The sequence below is a fragment of the Ammospiza nelsoni genome, chromosome 7 (assembly GCF_027579445.1).
Source record: "Ammospiza nelsoni isolate bAmmNel1 chromosome 7, bAmmNel1.pri, whole genome shotgun sequence".
NCBI classification, from domain to species: Eukaryota; Metazoa; Chordata; class Aves; order Passeriformes; family Passerellidae; genus Ammospiza; species Ammospiza nelsoni.
In genome coordinates this window covers 20,651,408-20,675,419 of record NC_080639.1, presented here as the reverse complement: position 1 = coordinate 20,675,419, position 24,012 = coordinate 20,651,408, and the positions used below count along the sequence as shown (strand labels likewise).

General features: G+C 38.6%; 1 protein-coding gene across 2 annotated transcripts; it reads left to right on the top strand.

Annotated features, from left to right (window-relative positions):
* The first annotated feature begins 12 nt into the window (after window positions 1-12).
* PPIG (peptidylprolyl isomerase G) lies at window positions 13-20,237 on the top strand. 2 transcript variants are annotated; one of them, XM_059476355.1, is made up of 13 exons: window positions 13-240; window positions 5,382-5,461; window positions 5,579-5,653; window positions 7,760-7,867; window positions 8,368-8,412; window positions 10,305-10,392; window positions 11,481-11,510; window positions 11,604-11,743; window positions 15,085-15,289; window positions 16,987-17,154; window positions 17,622-17,706; window positions 18,501-18,637; window positions 18,962-20,237. In XM_059476355.1, exons 2-13 carry the CDS (start codon window positions 5,401-5,403, stop codon window positions 20,079-20,081), a joined length of 2,262 nt encoding a protein of 753 aa, XP_059332338.1. In that variant the 5' UTR covers window positions 13-240; window positions 5,382-5,400; the 3' UTR covers window positions 20,082-20,237. The 2 variants fall into 2 exon arrangements, with proteins under 2 accessions (XP_059332338.1, XP_059332339.1); XM_059476356.1 differs by lacking the exon at window positions 13-240 and adding an exon at window positions 507-533.
* The last annotated feature ends 3,775 nt before the right edge of the window (window positions 20,238-24,012 follow it).

Here is a 24,012-nt window from a genome sequence, read left to right as displayed (position 1 = left end):
GGCTCCTCGCGAGCGGCCCGCGCCTCCGGCCTGGGCTGTGTCGCTGCCCGCGACCCCTACACCGTGCCCGGGCCGGGGCAAGGCCGCTCCCGCCGCCGCGCTCCCCCGCCCGCCCCCGGCGCACCGCCCCCGGGTCGCCGCTCCCGCCCTGTCCGCCACTGACGCAGTCCGTGCCGCACCAGCTCCAACATGGCGGCAGCGCGGCGCTGAGCAGCGCGGGGCTTCAAGGGCCGCCAGCGGGTGAGTGCCGGCCACGCCGCCGGGCAGTGCCGGGCGCCGGGCCGGCAGAGTGAGTGCCCTCGCCCGGGCCGCGCCGAAGGCCTGGCGGACGGTGGAGGAGGAGGAGGAGGAGGTCGCAGCGCCGCGGGGCCTGAGCTCGGTCACGGCGCGGGTAGGAGCTCCGGCCCCTCCCGGCCGCCGCTTCGGAGCGGGCCTGGGGCGGCCGCCCCCGCCACCTCCTCGCACCCGCCCCTCGCAAGGCCCGGCCGCCCGTGTGCGGGGGACAGGCGGAGCGCGGCGCTCGGCGCATCCCGGTGAGGGCGGCCCCCGGGAGGGAAGCGGCGTGAGGAGCCGCGAGTGCGGGCGGGAGCGGCAGGGTGGGTGAAGCGGCGCACGGGGCCTGGCGCGCATCGCAACGGGGGTCGGCTCTGGCAGGCCGGCTGTGCCGCTCCGCAGCCTGGCTGGCCGCGGGTCTGTGCCCGCAGCGAGCGCCCTGCTCGGGCTCGGCGCTGCCTGGGGAGTTTGAATGAGTCTTCTCTCCTCCCCTAGACGAGGAAGGAGCGGGGCTGTCTGCCTGCCACATGTTCTCCCTTCTGCAGGCCTCGCCTAGGAAAGTGGAGCCTGTAGGGGCTACCGTGTCTGGCAGGAGACTCCTCTGCATCTCTCTTTTAGGGATTTCCTGAGGCGTTCCAAAGACTTCCATGAGGATTGAGTTTCAGGCTCATTTTGTTTGTATCCATGACATACTGCGTGTATATGGTTGTACTTTGAGGCCTTGAAGAGGCTTTGAGAGACTTAAAAGACTTAAGAAATAGCTCACTGAAACTGGACAGAGAATCTGTTGTAGTGCTAAACATTGCTTTTAAGTTCAATCACCATTAGAAAATTTATAAATAATGGTAAAGTTGTTTTGGCTAGTAGTTTCCTAATGTTTGACTGGTTAAGTTAATTATATTTAGTAGTCATCTGAGACCTAATTTAAGAGACATGTCAGACCATTATTTTGCATATAGTCTATTTTCTAAGTTGCCTTTTTTTTTTTTTTGAGAGAATATTTTGGAGGTTTTGTGGGTTTTTTCTATATTGTCAGCAGAAGAGGCTGTTCTTTGGACAAGGATAAATGTTATTAGCGTTTTTTTTCGGGTTTTTTTTTGGTGTGGTTTTATGTTGTTGTGTTTTTTTAAATCTTCCCACCATTTTGTTTCACTATTCCCATTGCATTGGGGTCCAGCATTGCTCAGATTTTTAGGTGCTACCACGATAAAAATAAGGTAACAATTTGTAGGTGAGACATTATTTATGAAGCATTAGTTCGTCTAAACTCACAGAATTTGATTTATTCTTTTGTAAAAATTATTTATAAATATTTCAGAAATAATGTAGTTTACTGTATGTGCAGTAGATCTGAGGGGTAGCATAAAAAGGATAGCAGCATTAGTAGTTCTCTGAGAGCACCCTTTGGGACTACATTTCTCATTAAGACTTCCCATTCTTTCACTTCTGTGAAACAAACATTATTGCTTTCATTAGCTAGCAGTCATCAAGCTGCTATCAAGAGAAGATTTGGGGTTTTTTCCTCACAGGATCTCAGAAAATCTGGGGATTATGAGGGAATTTAGAGTGAAAATATGTAACAGAATGAAGGATTTTAGTGTGTTGCAGCATGATTTCTCTGATGGTAATTTAGGAGCCAGTTTCCATTTGGAAGAGAGTCAGTGAGTGCCAGGGAAAAGATGTGGCCATCTTCTAATGCAGTGAGGTTTAGGTCAGAGGCTGGGATGGAGCATGGAAGGGATCTAGAGGAGTAGAGAAAGGGGTAGAACACAAGAATAAAACATGGTACAGCAAGGTTTTTTGGTTTTGTTAACAGATATGGGTCAGCATTCAGAGCTGTCTCTTACTGCTGCATGGTTGTCTTGCCTTACTCTCCTCTTCAGTAACAGGTAGGAAAGGATTCCACTCCTGAAAATAATTTTGGGATTTGCATGACTTGGAGGTTGCACCCTGTAAAAGGTTTTCTCCCTGTTTCATGCAGAGCATAAACTTGTCTTTTCTTAACACTTCTTAAGTTTTAAAATAAAAGTTCATGGTTCCAGACCTATTCAAATTCACAGCAACAAGTGCACTTACTTGTGTACAGACCTGACAGAAAACACCTGTATTTTTTCCACAAATTAGGAAAAGAAGTACTTTCTGTGTAAATTAGATAATAGAAAATCATGGCTAAGACTTGATAACATAGATTTTTAGTTGCAAGTGACAAGAGCATGGTTGGATATTTTAGCATTTTTCATTGAAGGAATCCCTTTTCTAGAAAAATAAAGGGGGTGATCCAGTAGGAGCCTGTATTTCTGTGTAAACAGTTTCAGAATGTTACTACCTTCTCAGCTGAATTTTATGCTCTCCCAGCTGGGTGTTGAAACTGGGTGTGCATTCATTATACTTTAGTACAAGAAGACTAAATTCATGTTCATAATTGCAAGAAATCATACTGAAAGTGGTATAAGTGATTTACCAGTGCAGTAGGGTTAGGAGTATGTACTGCATATTTAGTCAGGGCTTATCTAAGGGTGACAGATGTTTTCTAAGGTCTCCCTTGCCTCATGTCCATGGAAGACAACAGTTGATATTGTCAGGTGTCTGATTTCCTTTTTTAGAGGGAAACAAATTCTATGTTGGTAGTCCAGTAAATACTTCTAACATTGTTGTAGAGAGGAGGCCTGGTGAAAAGTGGTGTGAATCCCTTTTTCCCTGCAAAAATGTTGAAAGTTTTATTTTATAGGTGGTTTTTCTTTTCTGTCAGATTGAAAGCCTATAATGCAGGATTTTTAATGATGACTTGAAAGTCTTCCTACATAAATTTCATAGAGCTGTGTGGAAAGCAGATATTTTCTTTCTTATAGGTGTGTTAAATCCATGTGATTGCAAAGATGTCATCCTAAATCTGAAATGTGTTCTAGGGTAGCACATTATTCCTAAAATTGGCAACAAAAATCCTGTGCTGCTGGTTAGTGAAACGAAAAAAAAAATCCTTTCCCTAGATGTCATTGCTGCTAATTCAGAGTTTTGCGATCATGAAGTACAGAGGAAAAGATGGTGTTGTTTATGGAAAAATGCTAAGGAAACTATGGAGATGGAGGGTTGATGTGTTTAGGTTTTCGTTCACATCTTTGGAATCATGCTAACATGGCTGCAAGCTCTGTCACAGGAATGGATCTGTGAACAAATTTTCATGTCTCCCATTTCAAAATCATAAATTCACTTCTAGTTTAAACCATACTGGAAAGAACTTGTAGCGTTTTTAGTCTGTGCCTCTGCCATCACTTTAGGCTGGTAGGTGCTGCTGCCGTATCATTCTGTGGAGGGAGGAGGGAAGCCTGGTTTTTGTGCAGCCAGGTAGGCACTTGTGTGCAAGCCAAACGTGGGGGTGTAGGAACCCTCTGTTGTAGCATCAGCCCACGTGTATATTGCCTTCAAGTGACTGCAGCCACAGCCTTAAAGAATATATGCTCTGTGTTCACTTTGTGCATTTGCATTAAAATACATTTCTGGAGATTCTGCATGCCTGTCTTTGAAATATGTATCAGTATAGTTTAGTCTTGCTGCCTTTAGATGGTGTGAAACAAAATGCTAGCAATGTGGATTTATGTACTTTGTTTGCTTCGTTTGGACATTGAATGAAGATCAGTGCGGGTGATTGTAGGTTGATGCAAAGAAGCACATTCAAAGGCAAGGTAAAGGAGAAATTAAAAATCTGGGAGAACTGGTGGTGACGGGGAAGCAAGTGAAGGAATAGGACACAATGTATCTTTTTCCTACTAAGTATGTCTTTGCTTACTATTCTGGAGTGTACTGGGACTGAAACAAATCAGTAGTTCAGCACAGTTCTAAAGAAGGTTGTTTTTTTCCCTCCTATAAAATGAGCAAATACTGCTGTATTGCTGCTTGCTGTCACCTTCTTTGGGCTGCTTGATGTGCTGATACTCAGTTGATGTGCATCTGTGAGTGCATTTTGGCCTCTTCAGTCAAAATGCTCTAGTATGTGTTAAAAAGTACTATTACCAGATCCCTGCTGGCACGGGTGATTTTGGAAATAAAATTCCCCAAGATGTGTTTTTTAAGGACATCAACAAATATCAGTGATAATCCCTGGTGGAAAGATGCTTGTGAACAGTTTGGGATAGTTATCTTTTCCCATTGGCACAGATAATTTTGGAGGAGAAGAGCTGCTGGCAGCCTGGCCTTGAGGTGGCCAGCTTTATCCTGCAAATATTTAAATAAAATAATGAGCCTGATGGAGGTGTGAAGTAATGTGAGCCCTGAGGGACACAGTTGGTGAAATGTTGGTTGTGGATGCAGCTGTTCTGACAAGAGTGAGTACTTTTGTTGTAGTCATCAACAAACACCAATATACTGTAAGCTGAACTGTAATTCTACTTTCAGACATAAAAGAAACAAGCCCTTTGTTTAGATATGATGAAGTGGTGTGCTAGGTGCTTGGTTGGCTTTGAGTTTTCTTGGTTATAGATTCTACTTAGACTAAGTAAGAGCCTCTTCAAACAGAAGGTGGTTGAGAATGCTGAATAATTAGTAAATTTCAGAGTAGTACTCGGGCTGATATTTTGTCCTTTCTTAGAGTTTTGGAAGGAAGAAGTGAGCTAACTTACCAGGATTGTCCTGCATAGCACATTTTTTTGAATGTATGTATAGGAAGCATCTTTTGGGTTGACATCAAATTCATATTCCTTTCACTAGTGAAATTCCATCAAGTTCACAATTAAAAATGCAGTGTATTGAGGGTTAAGAATATCCATGTTCTAACTGAAAAGAAATTTTGAGAGAGAAATAGTGCAAATTATTAAAGCCCTGTTGTTATCAGACATGTTGTGCTACTGAGCTTATGATTGGTGGCACTCAAGTTTAAATTTAATGTTATTGCAGCAAACTTGATGAAAATCACTCAACTGGGGCTACAACACATGAAAATGACCTAAAGTACTTGGCATTTTTTGAACTTCAAAAAATGCTAATGTTTGCTTTCTGGGGTTTTTGTTTGTTTTCTGCAGTTTTTATTGACTTTTGTATTGCCTTACACCTGTATTGACTTACACATGATTTCGGTGCACAGAAAAAAAACTAAATTTTGTTTTCATTGCTTACAGTAATTAGACTTCTGAAGCCATGGGAGTAAAGGTCCAGAGACCGCGTTGCTTTTTTGACATAGCCATCAACAATGTACCCGGTAAGAAAATGGAAGTGTCAATTCAGTAGCATGGTATTCATATGAGATATGTATAGGAATAATACAAATAACCTTTAACTTCACAGTAAATATGGTGTTTTGGGTTTTTTTTTCTAGCTGGAAGAGTGGTCTTTGAATTGTTTTCAGATGTGTGTCCAAAGACATGTGAGAATTTTCGCTGCCTTTGCACAGGTTTGTAGAATTTACTATTTACTCTGTAATTTTTAATGTAATGCCATGTTAATTAGTTTGATGTCTGTTATTATTTGTGACATATTCTTAAATGTGGAAGTAAGTTCAGAATTGGTTCTTGAAACCTCCAAGTATTTAGCTGATGGTGCACATATAAGTCTACAAATATGATTTAAAGCAAAGCAATTGTAGCTTTGGCTTAGTGTGTTGCAGGGAGTATATACTAACCAACTTTAAATACAGACACAGTAAGCTGATTTTCTGTTACTAGCACAGATATTACTGTTCACATTATATAACATCATCCAGTCTTGAAAGGTAGCCAACAAGAGGTCAACCATGCAGACTTACATTTCAGTCTTATGATACTTTGTGGAATTTGAAAGGTGATGCTTTTATTCATCAGTTGTTTTTTCTGTTAATTTCTTGATGGACACTGGTGATTTCTACTCCTATTGAAAGTGTATTTCATGAGGAAAATACTCAAGAGATTCTCCCTTGGAAACATTTACAAAGAGAATTACTTTCCTGCAGACTGCATACTTTTGTTGCAAATGCCGACAGCTTAGCAAAACTTGAGTTTATTGTTGCAAGAATAACTTTGTGAATACATAAATAGCATATCTGCTTTCTGTCTTAGCTTTTCCTGCTTCCTTTCCATCCAGCTTGGTTATTTTTCAGGTCAAGAGTCTGTAGCTGTTAATAGTGAATCCCTCAGCAGTACTAATATGATCTGAATCAGGTGTGGACACATGATTACATTCATATTAAGTTAACTAGATCATGCAGCACACCATTCAGGTTGTCTGCAGGAATGTAGGCATTATCTGATCTGACAGTAGGTTTAATGGCAAAATCAAATAATCAAAATTTGTTAACAGATTTGAGCTTCAATGATTTTTAATGGCTGTGACTATGTTAATAGGTGACTGTGGCATTCTTGATCTGCTGTCAATCTCCCAAAAGTCAGATTATTGAATAAAGGTGTTACTTCCTACTGTTGTCTTATATTTGTGAATTGAAGTCTTCAACAGCATTTCAGGTCAGCAACATGTATGATCAAGTTCAGCATTTGTTGCTGACATCCATAATCAAATTCAGATCCTGAACTATTGTGCTGCCTTAACACATGTAAGAATAGTGAGAAAAATATGCAAAAAGTTTGGTATTGATCATCAGCAAATTACTCAAACTTTGAATTTTTGTTTTCCTTGCTCATCTTTTTTTCTGGGAGTTTTGAAAAGTGTGTGCTGCCTTTGTAAAACAGGGATCCACAGCTCCATGTTTTCCTGGCATACACCAAGTTAGTGGAACATACACAGCTTCACACTTAGCAGAGTTTTATCAAAAGTGGGTTTTGTTCTAGCTATTCAAATCCATATGGAGACACCAGTCTGTAAGTTCAGAGGAACTGCCCTTGACAAAAGCTTCCAGTTTAATTGCTCAGAATAAGATTACAGGAAAATGCTGTCTAACAGTTTGCCAGCATGAAGAGGAGGTGGTCTTCCCTGAGAAGTCCCGCTGATTACCTTGCTGTTCCCTTCACAGGACCCACCATGAGCCGTTCATGTGGCTAACTCAGCAGAAATTCTCTCTCTGTGAGCAGGGACAGGCCATTGTGTTGTAGCTGAAGCAGAGTTTGCTTAAACAGCAGAGCTGATACAAGGGAGGAAGATGGCATTGTCATAATGAGTGAGGGGGAAATGAAAGTCCTCCCCTTTTCCCCTGCCTCTGTGGCTTTCTTACAAGTTTTTATGGCACCTTAGCCTTGCTGGTTTTTAAGTACAGATCTGATTGTTTCTTGCGTGTATCTGAGCAATACCAGTTGTCATAAATATAAACTGGATGTTTAGCTTCAGTCAGTTTGGATGGCAGTGACCACAGTTGTATACTAATGTCAGTAAGGTGTTCTTCTAGTATAACTGTAGAGACAAAAAATAATTTTTGCACTGCTTTCTTAAATGCCACTTTCTTACAGGTAAGTCTGCCTCACAGGCCAGTTTTTCAGAGCACAGAAGATGATTTTGCTTGAGTGCTTTACATAGAACTTTTTCTGTAATGAAGATGCAGAGAGTAATTTTTGGTTTTGTTCATTTTCTTCTTTAGGTGAAAAGGGTACAGGAAAGTCCACCCAAAAGCCATTGCATTACAAAAGTTGTCTGTTTCACAGGGTAGTGAAAGATTTTATGATCCAAGGAGGCGACTTCAGTGAAGGTATGACATGAATCTTTAAAGAAAATTTTGCCACTCATGTAATAAAACATTGCAAAAGTTCTATATAGAACCATTTATTTAAATTAATTATTCTCTGACAGATATCACTGCTTTTCCCCCTTTCTTCTGTGTGAGATCCTTTCCATGAGGATTTGTATAATAAACTTCTATATGTGCATTCACCCACTTTTGCTCAAGTTATCTCAGTCATTCAGAGAACCATTCTTACCTGCTATTGAAAGGTTGAAGCATGAGAATTAAATATTGTATCTGCTGCTGGGAAATAAAGAGGAAGATTGTTGCTAAATACATGGGAAAATATTTTCTTGTTTTCCAAGTTTTTTTGCTTCTGGATTACAAAAATGCATCTTGGTTGTGTTTGCATATCTTGAAGAATAATGTCAGTGACTTGGATGCAGTTACATGAGTATTGTGAAGTACCTTCCACATAATGTAACTCTTTCAATCACTACTTTAACCCTCACTTTTCCTCTTTTAAGGAAATGGCAGAGGAGGAGAATCCATTTATGGTGGCTTTTTTGAAGGTAAGAGTTCTATATGTCTGTTCTATTTTGGTGTTAAATAAACAATTACCTTTACATTCTGTAGTCTCTGTTCTGTAAACCTGAATTCCATTTTTTAAAAAGATTTTGTCTGGTCTTGAAGGCCTTTGACTGTCCTGTTAAAGTTATTTTACTTTTAAGATATGAACCATTTTAATGAACAAAAAACTAAAACTGATCTCCTGTGTATTTGTCCCTTTTACCAGACTTACATTTTTATTGCTGGTTTTAGATATTTACTTTTGGCTTGCTCAGCTAGCTAAAAGCTGGGGATGATCTTCTCTTTGAGGGAAAAGGAGAAAGGTGTTGATGGGGTTGGGTTTCCTTGCAAATTTTTATTTAAAAAACACACAGAGCTCTGCTTTCCTGAACCCAGGATGGTAGAGCCTTTAGTTTTCTCACAGTCCTGGTTCTTTCTCAGCCAGTGCTGCAGAAGAAGCTATAGTTGCTGCATTTCTCAGCCTGTGTTTGCCCAGAATGTAGTGGAGCATCTTGTTTATTGGAGCAGTTGTTGTGTTACACCTAAGCCCAGGTGCTGGTAGCTGCTACCCAGGCAAGATTAAGCCCCTCTCCCCTCCCAGATACTTTTTTTTGCCATTGGTTGTTGTCTAAGCTGGCAGCACACACAGGAATTATTCATTGGTGTAGTTGGGCCAGGCTGCAAATTTATATCAGACCTTGAGTGGAATCAACAGTTTGCAACTGCCAAAAGAGGGAGGAGGCCTTACCTTGCACTGACTCTCCCATCAAACTTTAGCCTGATTCGGCTTGCTAAAATGCCTAAAAATTGTAGCAAAAAAAAAAAAAAAATTATATATTCCCATGTTAGTGAGTGGATCCAACTTGGCAAGCATAAGAACTAACACAAATGAATAGCTGGATTTGAGGAAACGTATGGCTGGGAGAAATGGAAAAATGAGCACAACCTCCACTTATCTTCTGGTAATAGTGGGCTGGCTGTTCAACTTGGCTGGTCACAGTATGGAACTGAATTTGTGGAAAGTTTTGCTTTTGTGGGTAAATTAACCAGTGCACCATAGGATTAGGTTGACACTTGATGCTATTGTACAGGTGATTGCAGAGTGAGTGGGACTGTCCCTTTCATGGCTGGTGACAGTAGCATTATGAGTATTGTACATTTTTCTTTGTTAACGCTTCCTCCTGCCATCTGTATCCAAACAGTATTGAACAAATGTCCTCATGTCTGCAGAATTTCCTTCCCCCAAAAGCCTTTTTGCTGTTTTGGGAAAAAAGGGAGAGAATTATTTCTTACAGGAGTCTTAAATGAATAGTGATTACATTTTATGCTTTTTTCATTTCCTAATTTCATTGGGATTTAGTTTGAACTATTAACAATTCCTTGCTCGTAAGAAGTAGGATTCATTGAAGTTAAACTAATTTTCTTAATGGCTAACTTGATAAATTCATCTGTCTGTCAGACAAACAAGTTGTTTGGGATTCCTATCAAACTCTCTGTGTGTACTGAAAAAAAACCAAAAAACAAAACAACAAAATGCCTGAAAATTAGGGATTTATTAATCATTAATACACAACTTCTGTTCCAAAGAAAAATAGAGCAACAACTTAAACATCTCTGCTAGTGTTGGTAGGAGACAGATCTTTTGTGCAAGAATACGAAATTTTAATTTTTTTTCCTCTCAGGCTATAAACCATTGGATTCATATTTCTCCTTGTTACATAGAATGAACAGAATGATGTTTTAAAAATAGCTGTTATTTTTAGTCTATTTTTAGTACAACTTTTCATTCAAGTGGCTAACAGATTTAATTAATTAGGATTCATTTACTGAGATGATAGCATTTACCTAAGCATATATTGTATGCTTAAAAAGTAACTGAAAACACTTTCTTTAGATGAAAGTTTTGCTGTAAAGCACAACAAAGAATTTCTCCTTTCAATGGCCAACCGAGGGAAAGATACAAATGGTTCACAGTTCTTTATGTAAGTATTGAAATGTCTTAAAATGTGTGTATGGTTTGCTGTTTGTGAGCTGTTAAGGGAATCCTTTTAAATATTGAAGACTGGCTCCTGTGCAAAGCCAAAATTGATGTTTTTTTACCAGGTTGCCTGGAAGTAGCCATTTTCCTGATGTGCTTATTTTTAGCCCTGATGTGCTTATTTGTATTTAATTTTCTGTGCAAAAGGGCTTTCAGTAGTTTTCAGTAGCTGTGTTCTAACTTGGACAAAAAAGCAAACCTGTTAGTTCCTTGTAAGATTCTTAGTACTCTAATAAACTGTTTTCAGGAAGGTGGCAAAACAGCTCTGGGGGCTCTCCAACGTAGTAGAGGGCTTTTTCTAATCACAAAATAGCTTTCCAGTACAGTGTTACTTATAGGTAAAATTTAAATTCTAAAAATACATTGCAGTAGACTCTTTTAAATTCTAAATTATCTACAGAAAATATTCTCAAAATACATCACTCTTACCCATGTTTCATGGCTTTAGTTAGCATAACGACTTGTGGATGTCAGCATTAAAACTTTATTTTGGGATTTCTAAATGATCATTGCTCTAATCATCCCAGTTTTCTACTCTTCCATAACTGACATGTATGCCTTAGTAATGCCAATATGGGGGAAAGCTGAGAGAGTGTCAGTTAATCTCTACATGCAGCTATTTTTTCTTCCAGTTTTCTGGTTCTTTTCTAATGTCTAAAAGGTTATTTGCATTTTTCCTGCAGACTTTTGTGTCTGTTCCTGGTAGTATTTATATAATTCATTGAGTAGAAACTTATTATATCCTACATGAGGATTCTGTCTAAAAATCTCTGTGCAATTTTGGTTTTTTTTTTTCAGTAAAATCTAATAATCAAAGTTTTTAATTGAATAGCTAGTATAACATATAAAACATTAAATATTTTTAACTGCACACAAACATAGACTGATATATATTGGTTTTGTTCAATTTTGTTAGTACACTCAAAATAATGTTCACCTTCCTATGTGTAGATTACATGCTTTGAATGCTGATGGCTTCTCGCTAATACTGATTTTGGTTTTTTTTTTTTAATTAAAATCTGGAAACAACAGAACAACTAAACCTACACCTCATTTAGATGGGTAAGTATGTCTTATTTTCTTCTTACATTTGTTTGGGAAGTGTCTTGAGAAAGTTAAGTGCTAAGACTACTTACTTTTGTTTGTGTTCTTCAGGCATCATGTTGTTTTTGGACAAGTCATCTCAGGTCAGGAAGTTGTGAGAGAAATAGAAAACCAGAAAACAGATGCATCTAGTAAACCATATGCTGAAGTACGCATACTGAGTTGTGGAGAGTTAATTCCAAAATCCAAAGGTAAAGTTGAACTGTATATATGGGGTAATTTTCTTGTTTTCTTCCATGCTGGCTGCTTATAAAAATATTTAGGAACTTACTTGAGATAGATGATGGCATGGTTGGTGAAAAGGTGTATGACATTGTAGAGCAATCTGTCTTCTAAAGAACTTAAAAGTTGTTGATGCAAAAGACATTAAAGAACAATCATTCATGCTTTTTTTCAAAGCTCCTCCTGTGTTGAGTTTTCTTATACTCACTACATTTTGGTACAAAGCTTGCCAGCACTTGTCATATCAAGTAGAGTGCTGTGCTGAGATTGGTGGCAGCCTGACTTTATTTGGTAACTTACACTTCTTTGGTAAGTATTGAACTTGTTTCAGGTTGCTCTAAGGTAACTTTTCAAAACAGACACTTAAGATTATAAAAGTCTGGATTTGGCCCTCTAGCTCATACACTTTTTAAGTTACTATAATCTGTTCTTAAAGAGGAATATGACAGGACCTGTCTTTCGTTCTGTAAGGGATGTCCTGCTCTGCCATTGCAGAATTGAACATGGTATGAGAGCTTGAATCAAGCCTTATTTTATAAGAGAAGCAGAACCTAAGATGTTCCTGTCACTATGGAGAATCTTAGCAGAAAGCCAAGATGCTTATTCTGTTTGCTTCTGTTTGTTTCATTCTTAGCATGTTCTGGTATGTACTAGGAAGGGTTACACCAAGGATTTTGAAGGACAAGAATAATGGTTTGTTTGGGCAAAGGAAAATACAAGCATTTGAACTTCAGCTTCTTGTTTTTTCACCTCCTTGTTGCTCATTTGTTGTGATATTTGGCAGAGTGACTTCGGTGTCTGAGGTGATCTCTTCAATACTGCAGAATTCAAAGCAGAGTTATCTTTTGGCTCCTGACTTCTGAAAGGCTCTGGATCATGCCATGTGTTAGGATACAATTATGGGTTTTTTGGACAGTATTCTGTAGCATGACATCTCTTGGGAAATGCACAGGTGCTGTAACTGGAAAATACAACAGTATAGCTACAGAATGGGTGAAACTAAGCAATGAGATGCCCACTTGCATAGATGTCTTCATTGGATCATCACACTCCCTTTGAAGTCCACTCTAGGACTCTTGAATGACTAAATGAAATTTTTGTCACTGAGCAGTGATGATCTAGGCAGAGTGTTAAAGTGCTTGTCATCCAAAGAAATAAATACAAAAATTTTGTTTTCCCTCTAACTTCTCTTAAAAGAGATCAGGCTTCTGAAAGGATTTGACTTGTGTTGCCTTTACCCTTTTGTCTGTGTTCTTGTACCTCTGACTCAGTACTGCTGCATTCGTGGCAGCTCTGGTTTCTGTAGCTGGCCTGGTGTGCCAGGGAGGGAAATTGGTGCCAGGGTGATGGGATCCCCAGTCTATGGAGCTATAAGGCTCAGTTCTTGATAGTGATGGGCAGTAGGAATGTTTGGAGAACAAGAAGCCTTACACACCAGGATCAGGCACGTGAAGGGCAGAGCAGAGTGTGGGGGAAGACGATGGCCTTGATGGGCCCTAATGCACAGCCAGCGTGATAAACATGCTGTGACAGAGCATGGTGGAAATTCTGGTGTGCAGAGAATCCTGCTTTTAAAAGGGGAAGGCTGTGTGCAAGACCTCCAGTGAGAAATGGGCTGCTAACTGTGAAAGATGGCAGCATGGCTGGAATTGTTCTTTGAATGCCCAGCATGGAACCTCTAATGAGGTGTCCTGGCCTGAAGCAGTGGAAAAAGGAGGAAAAGTGTGACAGCACATCAGCTGTCAAGCTGTTGTCCAAAGGTCACAAGTGGAGCAGGAGACGTCCTTGGACTTGTCAGTTACTGGGAGGGGAATCCATATAGGAGCAGTTTCTGGGATGCAGTCAGTGTCATGCAAGATCATCAACAGAGCCATCTAATAGTGGAACTGTTTGTGGTATAGTACTGTGGGAGGTAAATGCAAACTGATTATGTGAATTATGAGGCAATTATCAGGGAAGACTGCTTTTAAGAACTTCATTTTAAGACAAAGGAATAAGGAGGTTGCCTGTGAGGGAACTACAGTGATGAATTTCTGTGGGAGGATACATTAGGATACCAAGGGAGTCTTAAGTATTTATTGTATGAGTTTCTTTGTGTTGCCTACCAGACAAAGGGATTAGGCCTTCATGGAATGAAAATAGAATACCTGGGTTTAGCAGGTAAGATAGCTAAGATGTCAAGATGCCACTAGCAGAAGGAATCACAGTATAAGCAAGGTGCTGGGTATGAGTGTTTTTGTCATAGGTTAAAGTTGAGGAAAGTTGATCTGATTTTCACACAGTGAATATCCAGATAAAGTGCTTTATCAACTATGCAAATTATCTCCTTAGGTGGAAGAATTGGATTTATTTAAGAATGAGTGTATGATGACTGAGCCATGTTACTGGATGCTATAAATTGAATGATGCCATGATCACAATTACAATATTGCAGAGGCCTTGATAAGCTTTTAACATGGGGTTTGAGAGGATGATCACCTAGAAAAGTGGAATGTTTATTATATTTTCCTTTGTTTTTCTTTTTTTTTTTTTTTTTTTTTTTTTTTTTTTTTTTAGTTCCTTAAAGTTGGAGGAATAAGTGAAAAGGAGAAGATTTTAAAAAATTATAAAAGAAGAATTTCTCTGGCCAAGTGGTAGAATTTTTAGAAGATCCTAAAGTTCTAGGGAAAATCTTAAGTTCTGGCTAGAAAAAAAAAAGGAAGAAAGCAAAGTATTAACCCAGTATTTAGAAAGGTTATTACAGACTAGCTAAGCTAATACAGCTCACAAGATAAACTGGACCAAAAAACGTTACATTAGCTTTCTTAAGGACTGGTGGGACTTTGGTACCAGTTTTGTAGAAGAGGTCCTAGTCAGAATTTCTCATATTAGTGATTTGATGAAGTCAGGTGAAACCTGAAGCTAGAGAATTTTTTTTATAAACACGTGTAAATAAATTTTAACAACTTCTTTGTAAGTAGCTTACATTGTATAAAACATCATCAGAAAACTTACACAGTTCTGCAAATGCTTGACAGTATAAATTTTAGATTTGGTTTCATAAGTCCAAATTATGAAAATGTCTTGTTTTCCTAGACATATCCTTTATTGTACTATGGAGAAACATTTTTTTTTCCAAAATATCAATTTGTTCTTAAGTATTTTGATAAATCTCATGACACAATTATAAGAAGCTGAGAGATACAAGAGAGAATGGTCCTGTCCATACCAGGATACAAGATACAGAGACAGATGCAAGACGGGTGATTTTTCTTAGATTAGTTTAGAAGTGTTTGATATTAAAATGTGTCTTTGCTGTTCTGATCTAAAGCTAAGAAAGAAGAAAAGAAGAGACACAAGTCATCTTCCTCATCCAGTGACTCAGAAAGTTCAAGCGATTCCGAATCATCTTCTGATTCGTCATCGGATTCTGAGAGTGCTTCAGAAGAAAAATCTAAAAAACGAAAAAAGAAACACAAAAGAAATTCCAAGAAACATAAGAAAGAAAAGAAGAAGAGAAAGAAAAGCAAGAAAAGGTCAGTTTTGCGATTTATTTTGTTTTGTTACATGTACACCATACAGTACCATTCTCTTGTCTTAGTAGCTGCAGACTACATAGCAATGCAGGGTTTGCAGTGTGGGAGGTCGTTGGTTTCCATATACAAGAATAAATTTTCTGATATGATAGTGAAGGGTCATGTTCATGTGCCTATGTACTTCAGCATGTAAAGGAGTAAACGAATGAACTCACACTTCAGTTGGCTTGAAAAGTTGGAGTGGTAGGTTTGAAATGGGTAGGGATAGTTTGTTGCCATAAATTTACTTCTGTACAATTCATTTTGAACTATATGTGATGGAACTTAGAAAAATGTATTATGCAGGAATATAGGAAAATTAAACATAAAATTAATAAATTGACTTCTTATAAGTTCTTAAATAATAATTCTTAAGTAATTAATACTTCAGTTTTTTGGTCTGATGTGCCAAAACTCTTGCAGTTTCACTGGAAGATAATAAAATTGAGAAAGCAGTCTTGCTTCTGAGAATGTTATTTTGAAACTAATAGTTTTGTTATAGTTCAGTGTGAGATAAAAGTTGTGTCAGTTTGTCCTGATTTAAGGCAAATTTGAGAGGAAACTCCTAAAGGGGTCCCTCTAGAAAAGCAGATTCAAGTGGCCCTTCCCCCATCTGGTTTGGGAAAGGATTTCCTTGGAGAAAAGTAGAAAAAAGTGTTAATTTAAAAAGCAAAGTATTCACAAGCATAGAAAATGAACAATATTAAACAATAAAGCCTCTCACTGTTCTGAATGGATGACAAATTCAGAAAGGTCTTGTCATGGGCTGTAACTGGGCTCACTCAGTCTGTGTTCAGTCCCTCCGGTGCTGGAATGCAGCGTTCCAGGCCCTGGTGGCCACAGGTGTCAGCTCCTGGTGCTCTTCTGGGTTTTCAGTCCAGTGCAGGTTCAAACAGTTCCAAGAAGAAGAAAAACCACAGTCCAGGGAAATTCACTGCCTCAGCTAGCTAAAAACTAACTAAAAGCACAGGAGAGCTCTGTCCCACTGTTTCTGCTGCAGAGAGCACAGTCCAGGAGAAGGATGCAGGGAGCAAGTGCAGCTCCTGATAACAAATTCTGGGATTCTTCTTCCCCCCTTTGCTCTCACAACCAGCCTTAATGTGCAGAACCTAACATCCAGCATAAACAGAACAGATGATTGGGGATATAAGCATCATAATGGACACAGTGCAAGTCACATTTTTCTAAGCTAGCAGTGGAATTTAAGAAACGTTTACTTATGGCAGTGCTGCCTAAACGCTGTTTCTGTGCACCTAAGCCCTTTTCACAGAAGTTTTAAATTGCTTGGAATTACTATAGTCTGTAGACAGTTACAAATTCTAGTGTGAAATCTGAATTTTTAGTCTCCTGAAAGTGTTTTTAAAAGAAAATAAACTAAAAAGTTGCATCTAAATAGACAGTATGTCTATGTTCAGTGTTGCACCATTGTCTTTAGTAGAGAAAAAGTGTTGGTCAGAAATCTACTGCTGTTGTATACTTTGGAGCAAATATATCATGGGGGAAAAAAAGTTGTTTCTGAAATAGCTCTGTTTTCTGAGGTTCTTGTGGTATCATTGTATATTGAATTAAGAGAATTTCTGAATTATTTAAATAGATAGATTGAAGGGTCTTCCTTCATACAGATAACTCATTGTGCATATTTTCTATACAAAATAAAGTTCATCCAGTGAAAGTGAAGATGAAAATACTGAAGCACAGCCATTATCTACTGTCCGTCCTGAAGAAATTCCTCCCATACCTGAAAACCGGTTCCTGATGAGGAAAAGTCCTCCTAAAGTAGATGAGAAAGAAAAAGAGAGAAAAAGCAGAGAGAAGGAAAGAGAAAGGTAATATATCTGGTTTCAGTCTGACTATGGTATGGTCACATAGTATAGTCTGGCAGTGGTATGGTCACATTACTGTTTAGAGCTCTAATGTTGAATTTGTTCCATGTTGAACAGTTCTATGTTGTAAGCACTGCTGGATGAAAAATAGATTTCTCCGTTTATTGGAAACTGTTGTCTTTGTCCTAGAACAAAGGCTTAGTCTTTGAAAAGGGTTTTAGTGAGTAAAGAATGTATAATGACTGGCTTAATTTCATTTAGCATGCATTGCAACTGTCCAGTCTGAGTCTAAAACCTGGAAATCTTGTAAAATTATTGTGGTCACAAATTGAAGTTTTACTGTGTAGATGTTACTGTCTGCTGTGAAATATAATTGTGTGTTTTCATTTAGTTTCTGAAGAGGTTGTAATGCTGATTTTCCTCCTTTTTTAATTGTACAAACAATATCATTCTTTTTAAATTATTTTTAGTAATCTGTCAAACTCACAGTCAACATACCAGAGAAGACTGTTAGTCACCAGATCTGGAAGGAAAATAAAAGGAAGAGGACCAAGGGTAAATGTTTGCAATCTGTTCTTCAAAATAAGCACGGTGGTAGCGCAGCCTCACTGCTGGTGTTACTAATCATATTCATTGGGATACTTGATTTTAAAAAAATAAATGCATCATAATTGATGTGAGGACTGAGGCTTGAAGGAGGACAGAAAAGAGAAGAAGGGGGTGAGAAAAAACCATTAAAATATTTTATTTAAGTTAATATGGTAATATTTAAATAGGTGAATGGAACTAGCTCAAGAAGGATTCTAGTGAACACAGAACCAGTACCATCAGTGCTAAGAATGTGGGGAAGACTTCTCCCCCTTTTGGCAGGGGGGAGCTGTGAAATTGGTTCTTTGAATATTGTGAAGCCATATGCTATGTGCTGCATGAAGCAAATATTTTTAATAAGTGAAGTCTCTATTCCTCCAATTCTTACTAAAATCCTTAACAAGTGTGAAGTATTGTTTCTGCATCGCCTGTCAAAGATACAAATCTTCATTGTTAGTAAACAAACATTAGCGTTTGTGCAAATTAAAAGTAGCAGAAAACCTCTCATGAGACTACAAAAATCCTGGTGTAGACTTCACCTTAAAATCAGTTATTTGATCGCAGTTGGTGTATTCCCTCTTTAGTTAAATGTCAGATACATTTTCAGTAAGTTAGTAACTACTCAGTGGAAACTTGGTATATACATGTGAAGTGTCCTGTTAGGTGCTATGTTGAACAAAGTGCCAGGGTGCAAATGTTGCTTAGGTATCACAGCATGTGAAATTCAAACTAAGGCAGGATTTTCTCTCTTTTCCTCCAAGCGTTACCGGACACCTTCCAGATCCAGGTCAAGAGATCGATTCCGGCGCAGTGAAACTCCTCCACATTGGAGGCAAGAAATGCAAAGAGCTCAAAGAATGAGAGTCTCTAGTGGAGAAAGGTGGATAAAAGGAGACAAGTAAGATTATTTCTTTCTGGAACATGTGCATATGGGTTTTAAAAAAAATTTTAGTTCTTAATTTTTTTTTTGCTTGTTTAAATAAAAGTAATACCTATTACCTTGGATTTTCAATTACAATCGCTTTCCTTAAGAAGCTAGGGTGCTGACTTGATTATTCCATTAATTGTATGTTAGTTTAACCATGCTACTGCAAATACATAGTTATTAATAAAAATTATCTGATGTGAAGTTTTAGTTGTGAAGCTGTCTCACTTCAGGTTTAATTTTTCAGAGTGGAGGGAAATGAAAACTTTTTAAAAATTGTATCTTTTTCTCTCCAAGGAGTGAAATAAATGAAACCAAGAAAGATAATCAAAAGAGCCCAGGAAGAGGAAGAGAGAGAAGAATATCAGACCACAGGCAAGTTTCTGAAAGTCCAAGCCGAAGAGGGGAAAAAGAGAAGAAAAAAGATCACAAATCCAGCAGTAAAGACAGGGAGACAAGAAGAAATTCAGAAAAAGATGACAAGCATAACAAAAGCAAATCCAAGAAGAGAGCTAAATCTAGAAGCCATAGTAAAAGCAGAGAGAAATCAAAAAGTAAAGAAAGGGACTCCAGACACAGCAGACATGATGAAAAGAGACTAAGATCAAGAAGCAAAGAGAGAGACCATGAGAAAGGTAGAGAAAAAGAAAAGCACTATGATTCTAGAGGGAGAGAGAAAGAAAGAAGTAGGAGCAAGGAGAGAAGTAAAAGAGCAGGCTCAAGAAGTAATGAACAAGAGCATAGGAAGAGCAAAGACAGGGAGAAACGCAAGTCAAGAAGCAAAGAGCATGAGCATGCTAGAGGGAAACACAGCTCCAGCAGCAGGACAAGGGATCGCAGCAAAAGCAGAGACAGGGGTAGGAGAGGGAGATCCAGAAGCAGGGACAGGGATCGCAGCCGAAGTAAGGACTATTCAAGGAATAGAGATAGAGAAACAAGGAGGAGAGGAAGATCAAGAAGCAGAGAAAGGAGAGGTACACCAGATAAATACAGAGGAAGAGAAAACAGGAGGAGGAGAGAATCAAGGAGTTCAGAGAGAGATGAAAGTCAAAGCAGAAACAGGGAGAGGTATTCAAATAGGGAAAGTAGAAGCTCATATAAGAGGAATGATAGTGAAAGCCAAAGGAAGAGGCGTTCAAAAAGCCGTGAAAGTAGTAGTCCTGAATCTGGCAGAGATAAGAAGTCTAGTAGAGATCAGGATAGAAGTCCAGACTCAAAAAAGAGAACAAGTAGCAAAGAGAGAGAATCAAAAAAATCATATTCACGCAGCAGTAAAGAAAAGGAAAAGACCAGATCCTCAGCAGAAAAAGAAGTAAACCAAAAATCAAAGAGTCAGGAGAGAGATCATGCCCCTAGTAAGGATAAAAAGTCTGATCGTGAAACAAGTCCTGGAACAGATGATGACAGGCATGGATGAGTTTGTGGACTTAATGTTTCCATTGTCTCAAAATTTTAGAGACATTTTGGGGAACGCCTTTTTTAAAGATGTGGACTTCAGTTTGGTCTTTTGATAATCTAAAACCTGGATCATTTGTACTGCTAAAGTTTTAATAAACTTGAAATGAAAAACAAATTACATGTGTAATACAGTGTGCTGTGTTTTAAATATTTCATTGGATTATGTATCCTTCTTGTGTGTTGTCAGCTAGAAAGGTGACTTCCATGCCACTTTTATTTTTTACCTGATGAACATAGTTCAGTGCAAGCAATGGCTGCCTGTGAAGAGGCTTGTTCCATATGTGAAGAAGAAAGCTGCAGATAAACTACATGTCATCTTAAAGCTAGGAGAATATTGCAAGGTGTTCATTACTCCAGTCTTGCTACATCTGTTTTTCAGTAGGTATAAATCCTAAGGAAATTTATTTGTAGATGTAAATTATGTTAGTTTTTATTGTAATCACAAAATGAATTAATTTAAGTAAATCTTTCTTTGTAATTCTGTCACTGCCAGCAGTAGAATTCATTCATGTAGTAAGGCAGTCATCTGTGTTTCGTAGTTATTTCCTTGTCCTAAAAAAAAAATCTGAAGTGCTCATCAGCATAACTTTTTTCCCCTGTAACCTCTCCATTCTGTGCTTTCATGTCATCTACTGCAGAAATGAATGCTTCAGACTGCCCTGCTTCAGTTGCCTAATCAGTGAGATGCAGAGAGATGAAACAGATTACCTGAGTTTGCAGGGGTCAGATAAGGAACCATGAAATCCTTTCAACTTTTGTTTCTTAACAAATCCATGAGAAAACTCTTGCAGTTCTCCAGTACTGGTCTTTGGAGTAGTTGAAACAGAATTTCAAGTAATGTTTTAAAACATACTCTTAATTTTGTTTTTTTTTTTTAACTGAAATTTGCTTTCTTCCTTGTTTCCCCTCATTCTAAAGAATGTAACTCTGAATTCCTTCTCGTTCTCTACTATGTCCCTCAAACCAATTCCCTCCCTTTTCTGCTTTCCTCTCCTGCCTCTAGGTCTCATCCCAGTTTGTATTTCACCACCACCCTTTCACGTGGAAGAGAAGGAGTTTGGTTTGTGCTGCTGCAGCAGTGCCCCCATATGTGCAATCCCCAAAGAGCAGCTGCTGTGTGGTGACTCAGTGCAGTGTCTGAAAGGATAGATTTGGTACAAACCCCAGTGCTCCTTTCAGTCCATGAAACCATTCACATCTAAGACTGGCAAATCTTGAAAGTCGTAAAGGCCAGTGACAAGCATTAATCTTAACCTGTGTCAAAGCAAAACAATACTGTAATCGTTGAAATTTTTGCCAAATCATTCACTAGATGGCACAACTTGCTTTTACTGTCTTGGTAATGAGTTTGTTCACGTTTTCACTTTGTGATCAGTATTTGCTGACAGCAGATTAGGAGAAATGTTGAAGCTTGCTTGCCATTGTGGTCCAGACAGTTGTTATTCTAAAGAAAAATTGTTGTGTCTTGAAAGCAAAAGAAAACCTGAAATTGTGAGCAACATAAGCAATGTTTTTAAAGGAAGAACACAGAAGTGTGTAGAGTGACTTTTTAGCAGAATGGTTAGTGGAGCTGATTTGGCTGTCAAGTGCTTTTTTACTGTGTTTTAGAAACATCTCCTATGGATTTTGCATTTCAGTGGTCATTTTATGCGGAAGGTTTAAAAATGTTCCTGGTCCACGTGTGGTGGATGACACAGCAGTTACTTAAGAGAACTCAGAGGAGTGAACCAAAGACCTTTATAGTGGATCTCTTCTGTCTGAACTTTGTAGGACTTTGGAGAAGTTGTAGTCCTATTTTGGGGGACTGTAGTAAGAGTAAAGATAGGAAGTTAGGCTTCAGAAAATTTTGTGTGACAGCTTAACCATTTATACTGTGCTATGCATGCCATGTGCTTCAGAGTCCCATTTAAAAATTTTGCAATGTTGTTTCATGATTTTAAATAGAGCTGACACATGAGCAAGCTATTGCTGAAGAAGTTTATTTGCACTACTGAGAATATTCTTGCCAATATCACTGAAGCTTGTATAAGCATGTAAACAAAACAGTCTGCAACTATACTGACTCTGCTGTAGAAGAAGGGAGGAAAATACAGGCAGTCAGCAATACAGCAATCCATAGAATATTTTTTTAAATTGTGTTTATTTTAAAATCTCAAATATTAAATCAAATTGTAGTTTGCAGTTGTAGCTACTTATTTTAAAATATGCACTTGCATACCCTTTTGTATGGACTTTGTTACAGTTCAGAAAATTATTTGTACAAAAATGGACTTTAATTCTTTCATAGCACATTAAAGATTCATCTGAGTTGGTGGCACAAAGCCCATTTTCTTTTTTTTTAATGTACTTGGGTTTTGTTCAAAAGCTGGCTACACTAAATTGCAGGTGGTGAGATACAGTTGCCTGTGTTGTATTTGGTAGTAAATTGGTTTGTTGATGAGCACGTAGTTTAAACAGAAACACAATTGCAGTCTTATACAAGTGAGGGTTTGCCAGATTTGTATTTTTCTTTATCAGACTGGAAATTGAGAATACTGATTAAGAATTTGTTGGGACTTAAGCCCAATCCCAGGGACAGCAAGCTGTCCCCAAGCACTAGTTAGTTCTTGCTGCCTGGAGGCACTGACTGTCTCTCTTGCAGTCCTGGGTGTGTTTATTCTCTCAATGACAGAGCTTTACTGTTGTCAGCCTCACAGGAGCCACCTTGTGCTGTAGTCACAGTACAGCTCAGTGCCATCTTTAACATCTGTGTCATGTCATTCATTAACTTTTTGCTCAGAGGACTGGTTTGGAAGAATGGAAGTGTTCCAGAGGCCGTAAAAACAATGCTGTGATCTTTCATTGTGAATGCAGGAAGAAAGCAGTAGAGTGCAGCTTTTTCTGCTGGTACCCCAGAACTGACTTTATTCCAGGGAATTCATGAACCCCAATACACAATGTGAAGTGAGGTCAGGGATTACTGGACTAACTTTCTAAGTGTATGTTGAAGTGTCCATACAGGCTTGAAATAACTTCCAAAGGTTAGACACGCTTTCTCTGCTGTATCTACAATAGATGCTGAGATTTTACTAATACCATGCAAGATATAGATACCTGGAATGCTGAATTTATAATTGACAGCGGCTTTCTAAACTTTGTTAGAAAGAGACTGTTACTTTATGCTGGATTCTCTGGGTACTGCCATCAACTCAGAAGCAGAAATTCTTGCTGAGGGTGGATAGATAGAATGTGCAGTTATGTAGACACTATTACCTGTAAAAAATGTGTTGCTGTCTGCTAATTCTTTAACACAGCCATAGTGTTTCAGTTGTTCTTTGTTTCAGTTGGTTGTTTTTAAGAAAGAAAAAAGGCAATGGTTACATTCTAATGCTTTGTTCTATTTGGTTGTTAAAATTTTAGCCTGAAACTTTGCACTTTGTACCTGAAATTCCAGACTACGGGCTTTTCTTGCAGTGTTCTTTGTCAGATGCATTGAAGAATTTGCAGTGATCCCCAATAATGTCTGATTTGTAATAGTGTCAGCCTGGCAAATGGATTTTAGGTTAATGTAAACAAAAGAAGCAGTCCTTTAGCTGCCTTTTCTGGAACTGTTGATTTATTGAAGCAAATAAAGTATTTTTGGAAACACCTATGGGGGCATGATAGACTCATTGTTTTTCTGATAAGCAAAAATGTATATTCCTGCTTTTAGGACTTTCTTTGTAATAGAAAACCTAAACATATACATACTATACTTTTATAAAAGCAGCAGCCATTTAAGTGTTCTTTTTGGGAGTTTGTTAATTTTGTTTTGGTGTTTTGAAGGAGGTTTGTTTTTGTGTGGGGGAGACATGGTTGGCCACACTTCCAGAGTCGATGTAATGAAAATGTAAAGAACTATTATGTACTTT

Excerpts from the sequence above, each read along its gene's own strand:
- PPIG (XM_059476355.1), top strand. The coding sequence starts at position 5,401 with ATGGGAGTAAAGGTCCAGAGACCGCGTTGCTTTTTTGACATAGCCATC. Across the intron at positions 7,868-8,367 it reads AGGAGGCGACTTCAGTGAAG|GAAATGGCAGAGGAGGAGAA; the intron begins GTATGACATGAA and ends TCCTCTTTTAAG. Across the intron at positions 8,413-10,304 it reads TTATGGTGGCTTTTTTGAAG|ATGAAAGTTTTGCTGTAAAG; the intron begins GTAAGAGTTCTA and ends CACTTTCTTTAG.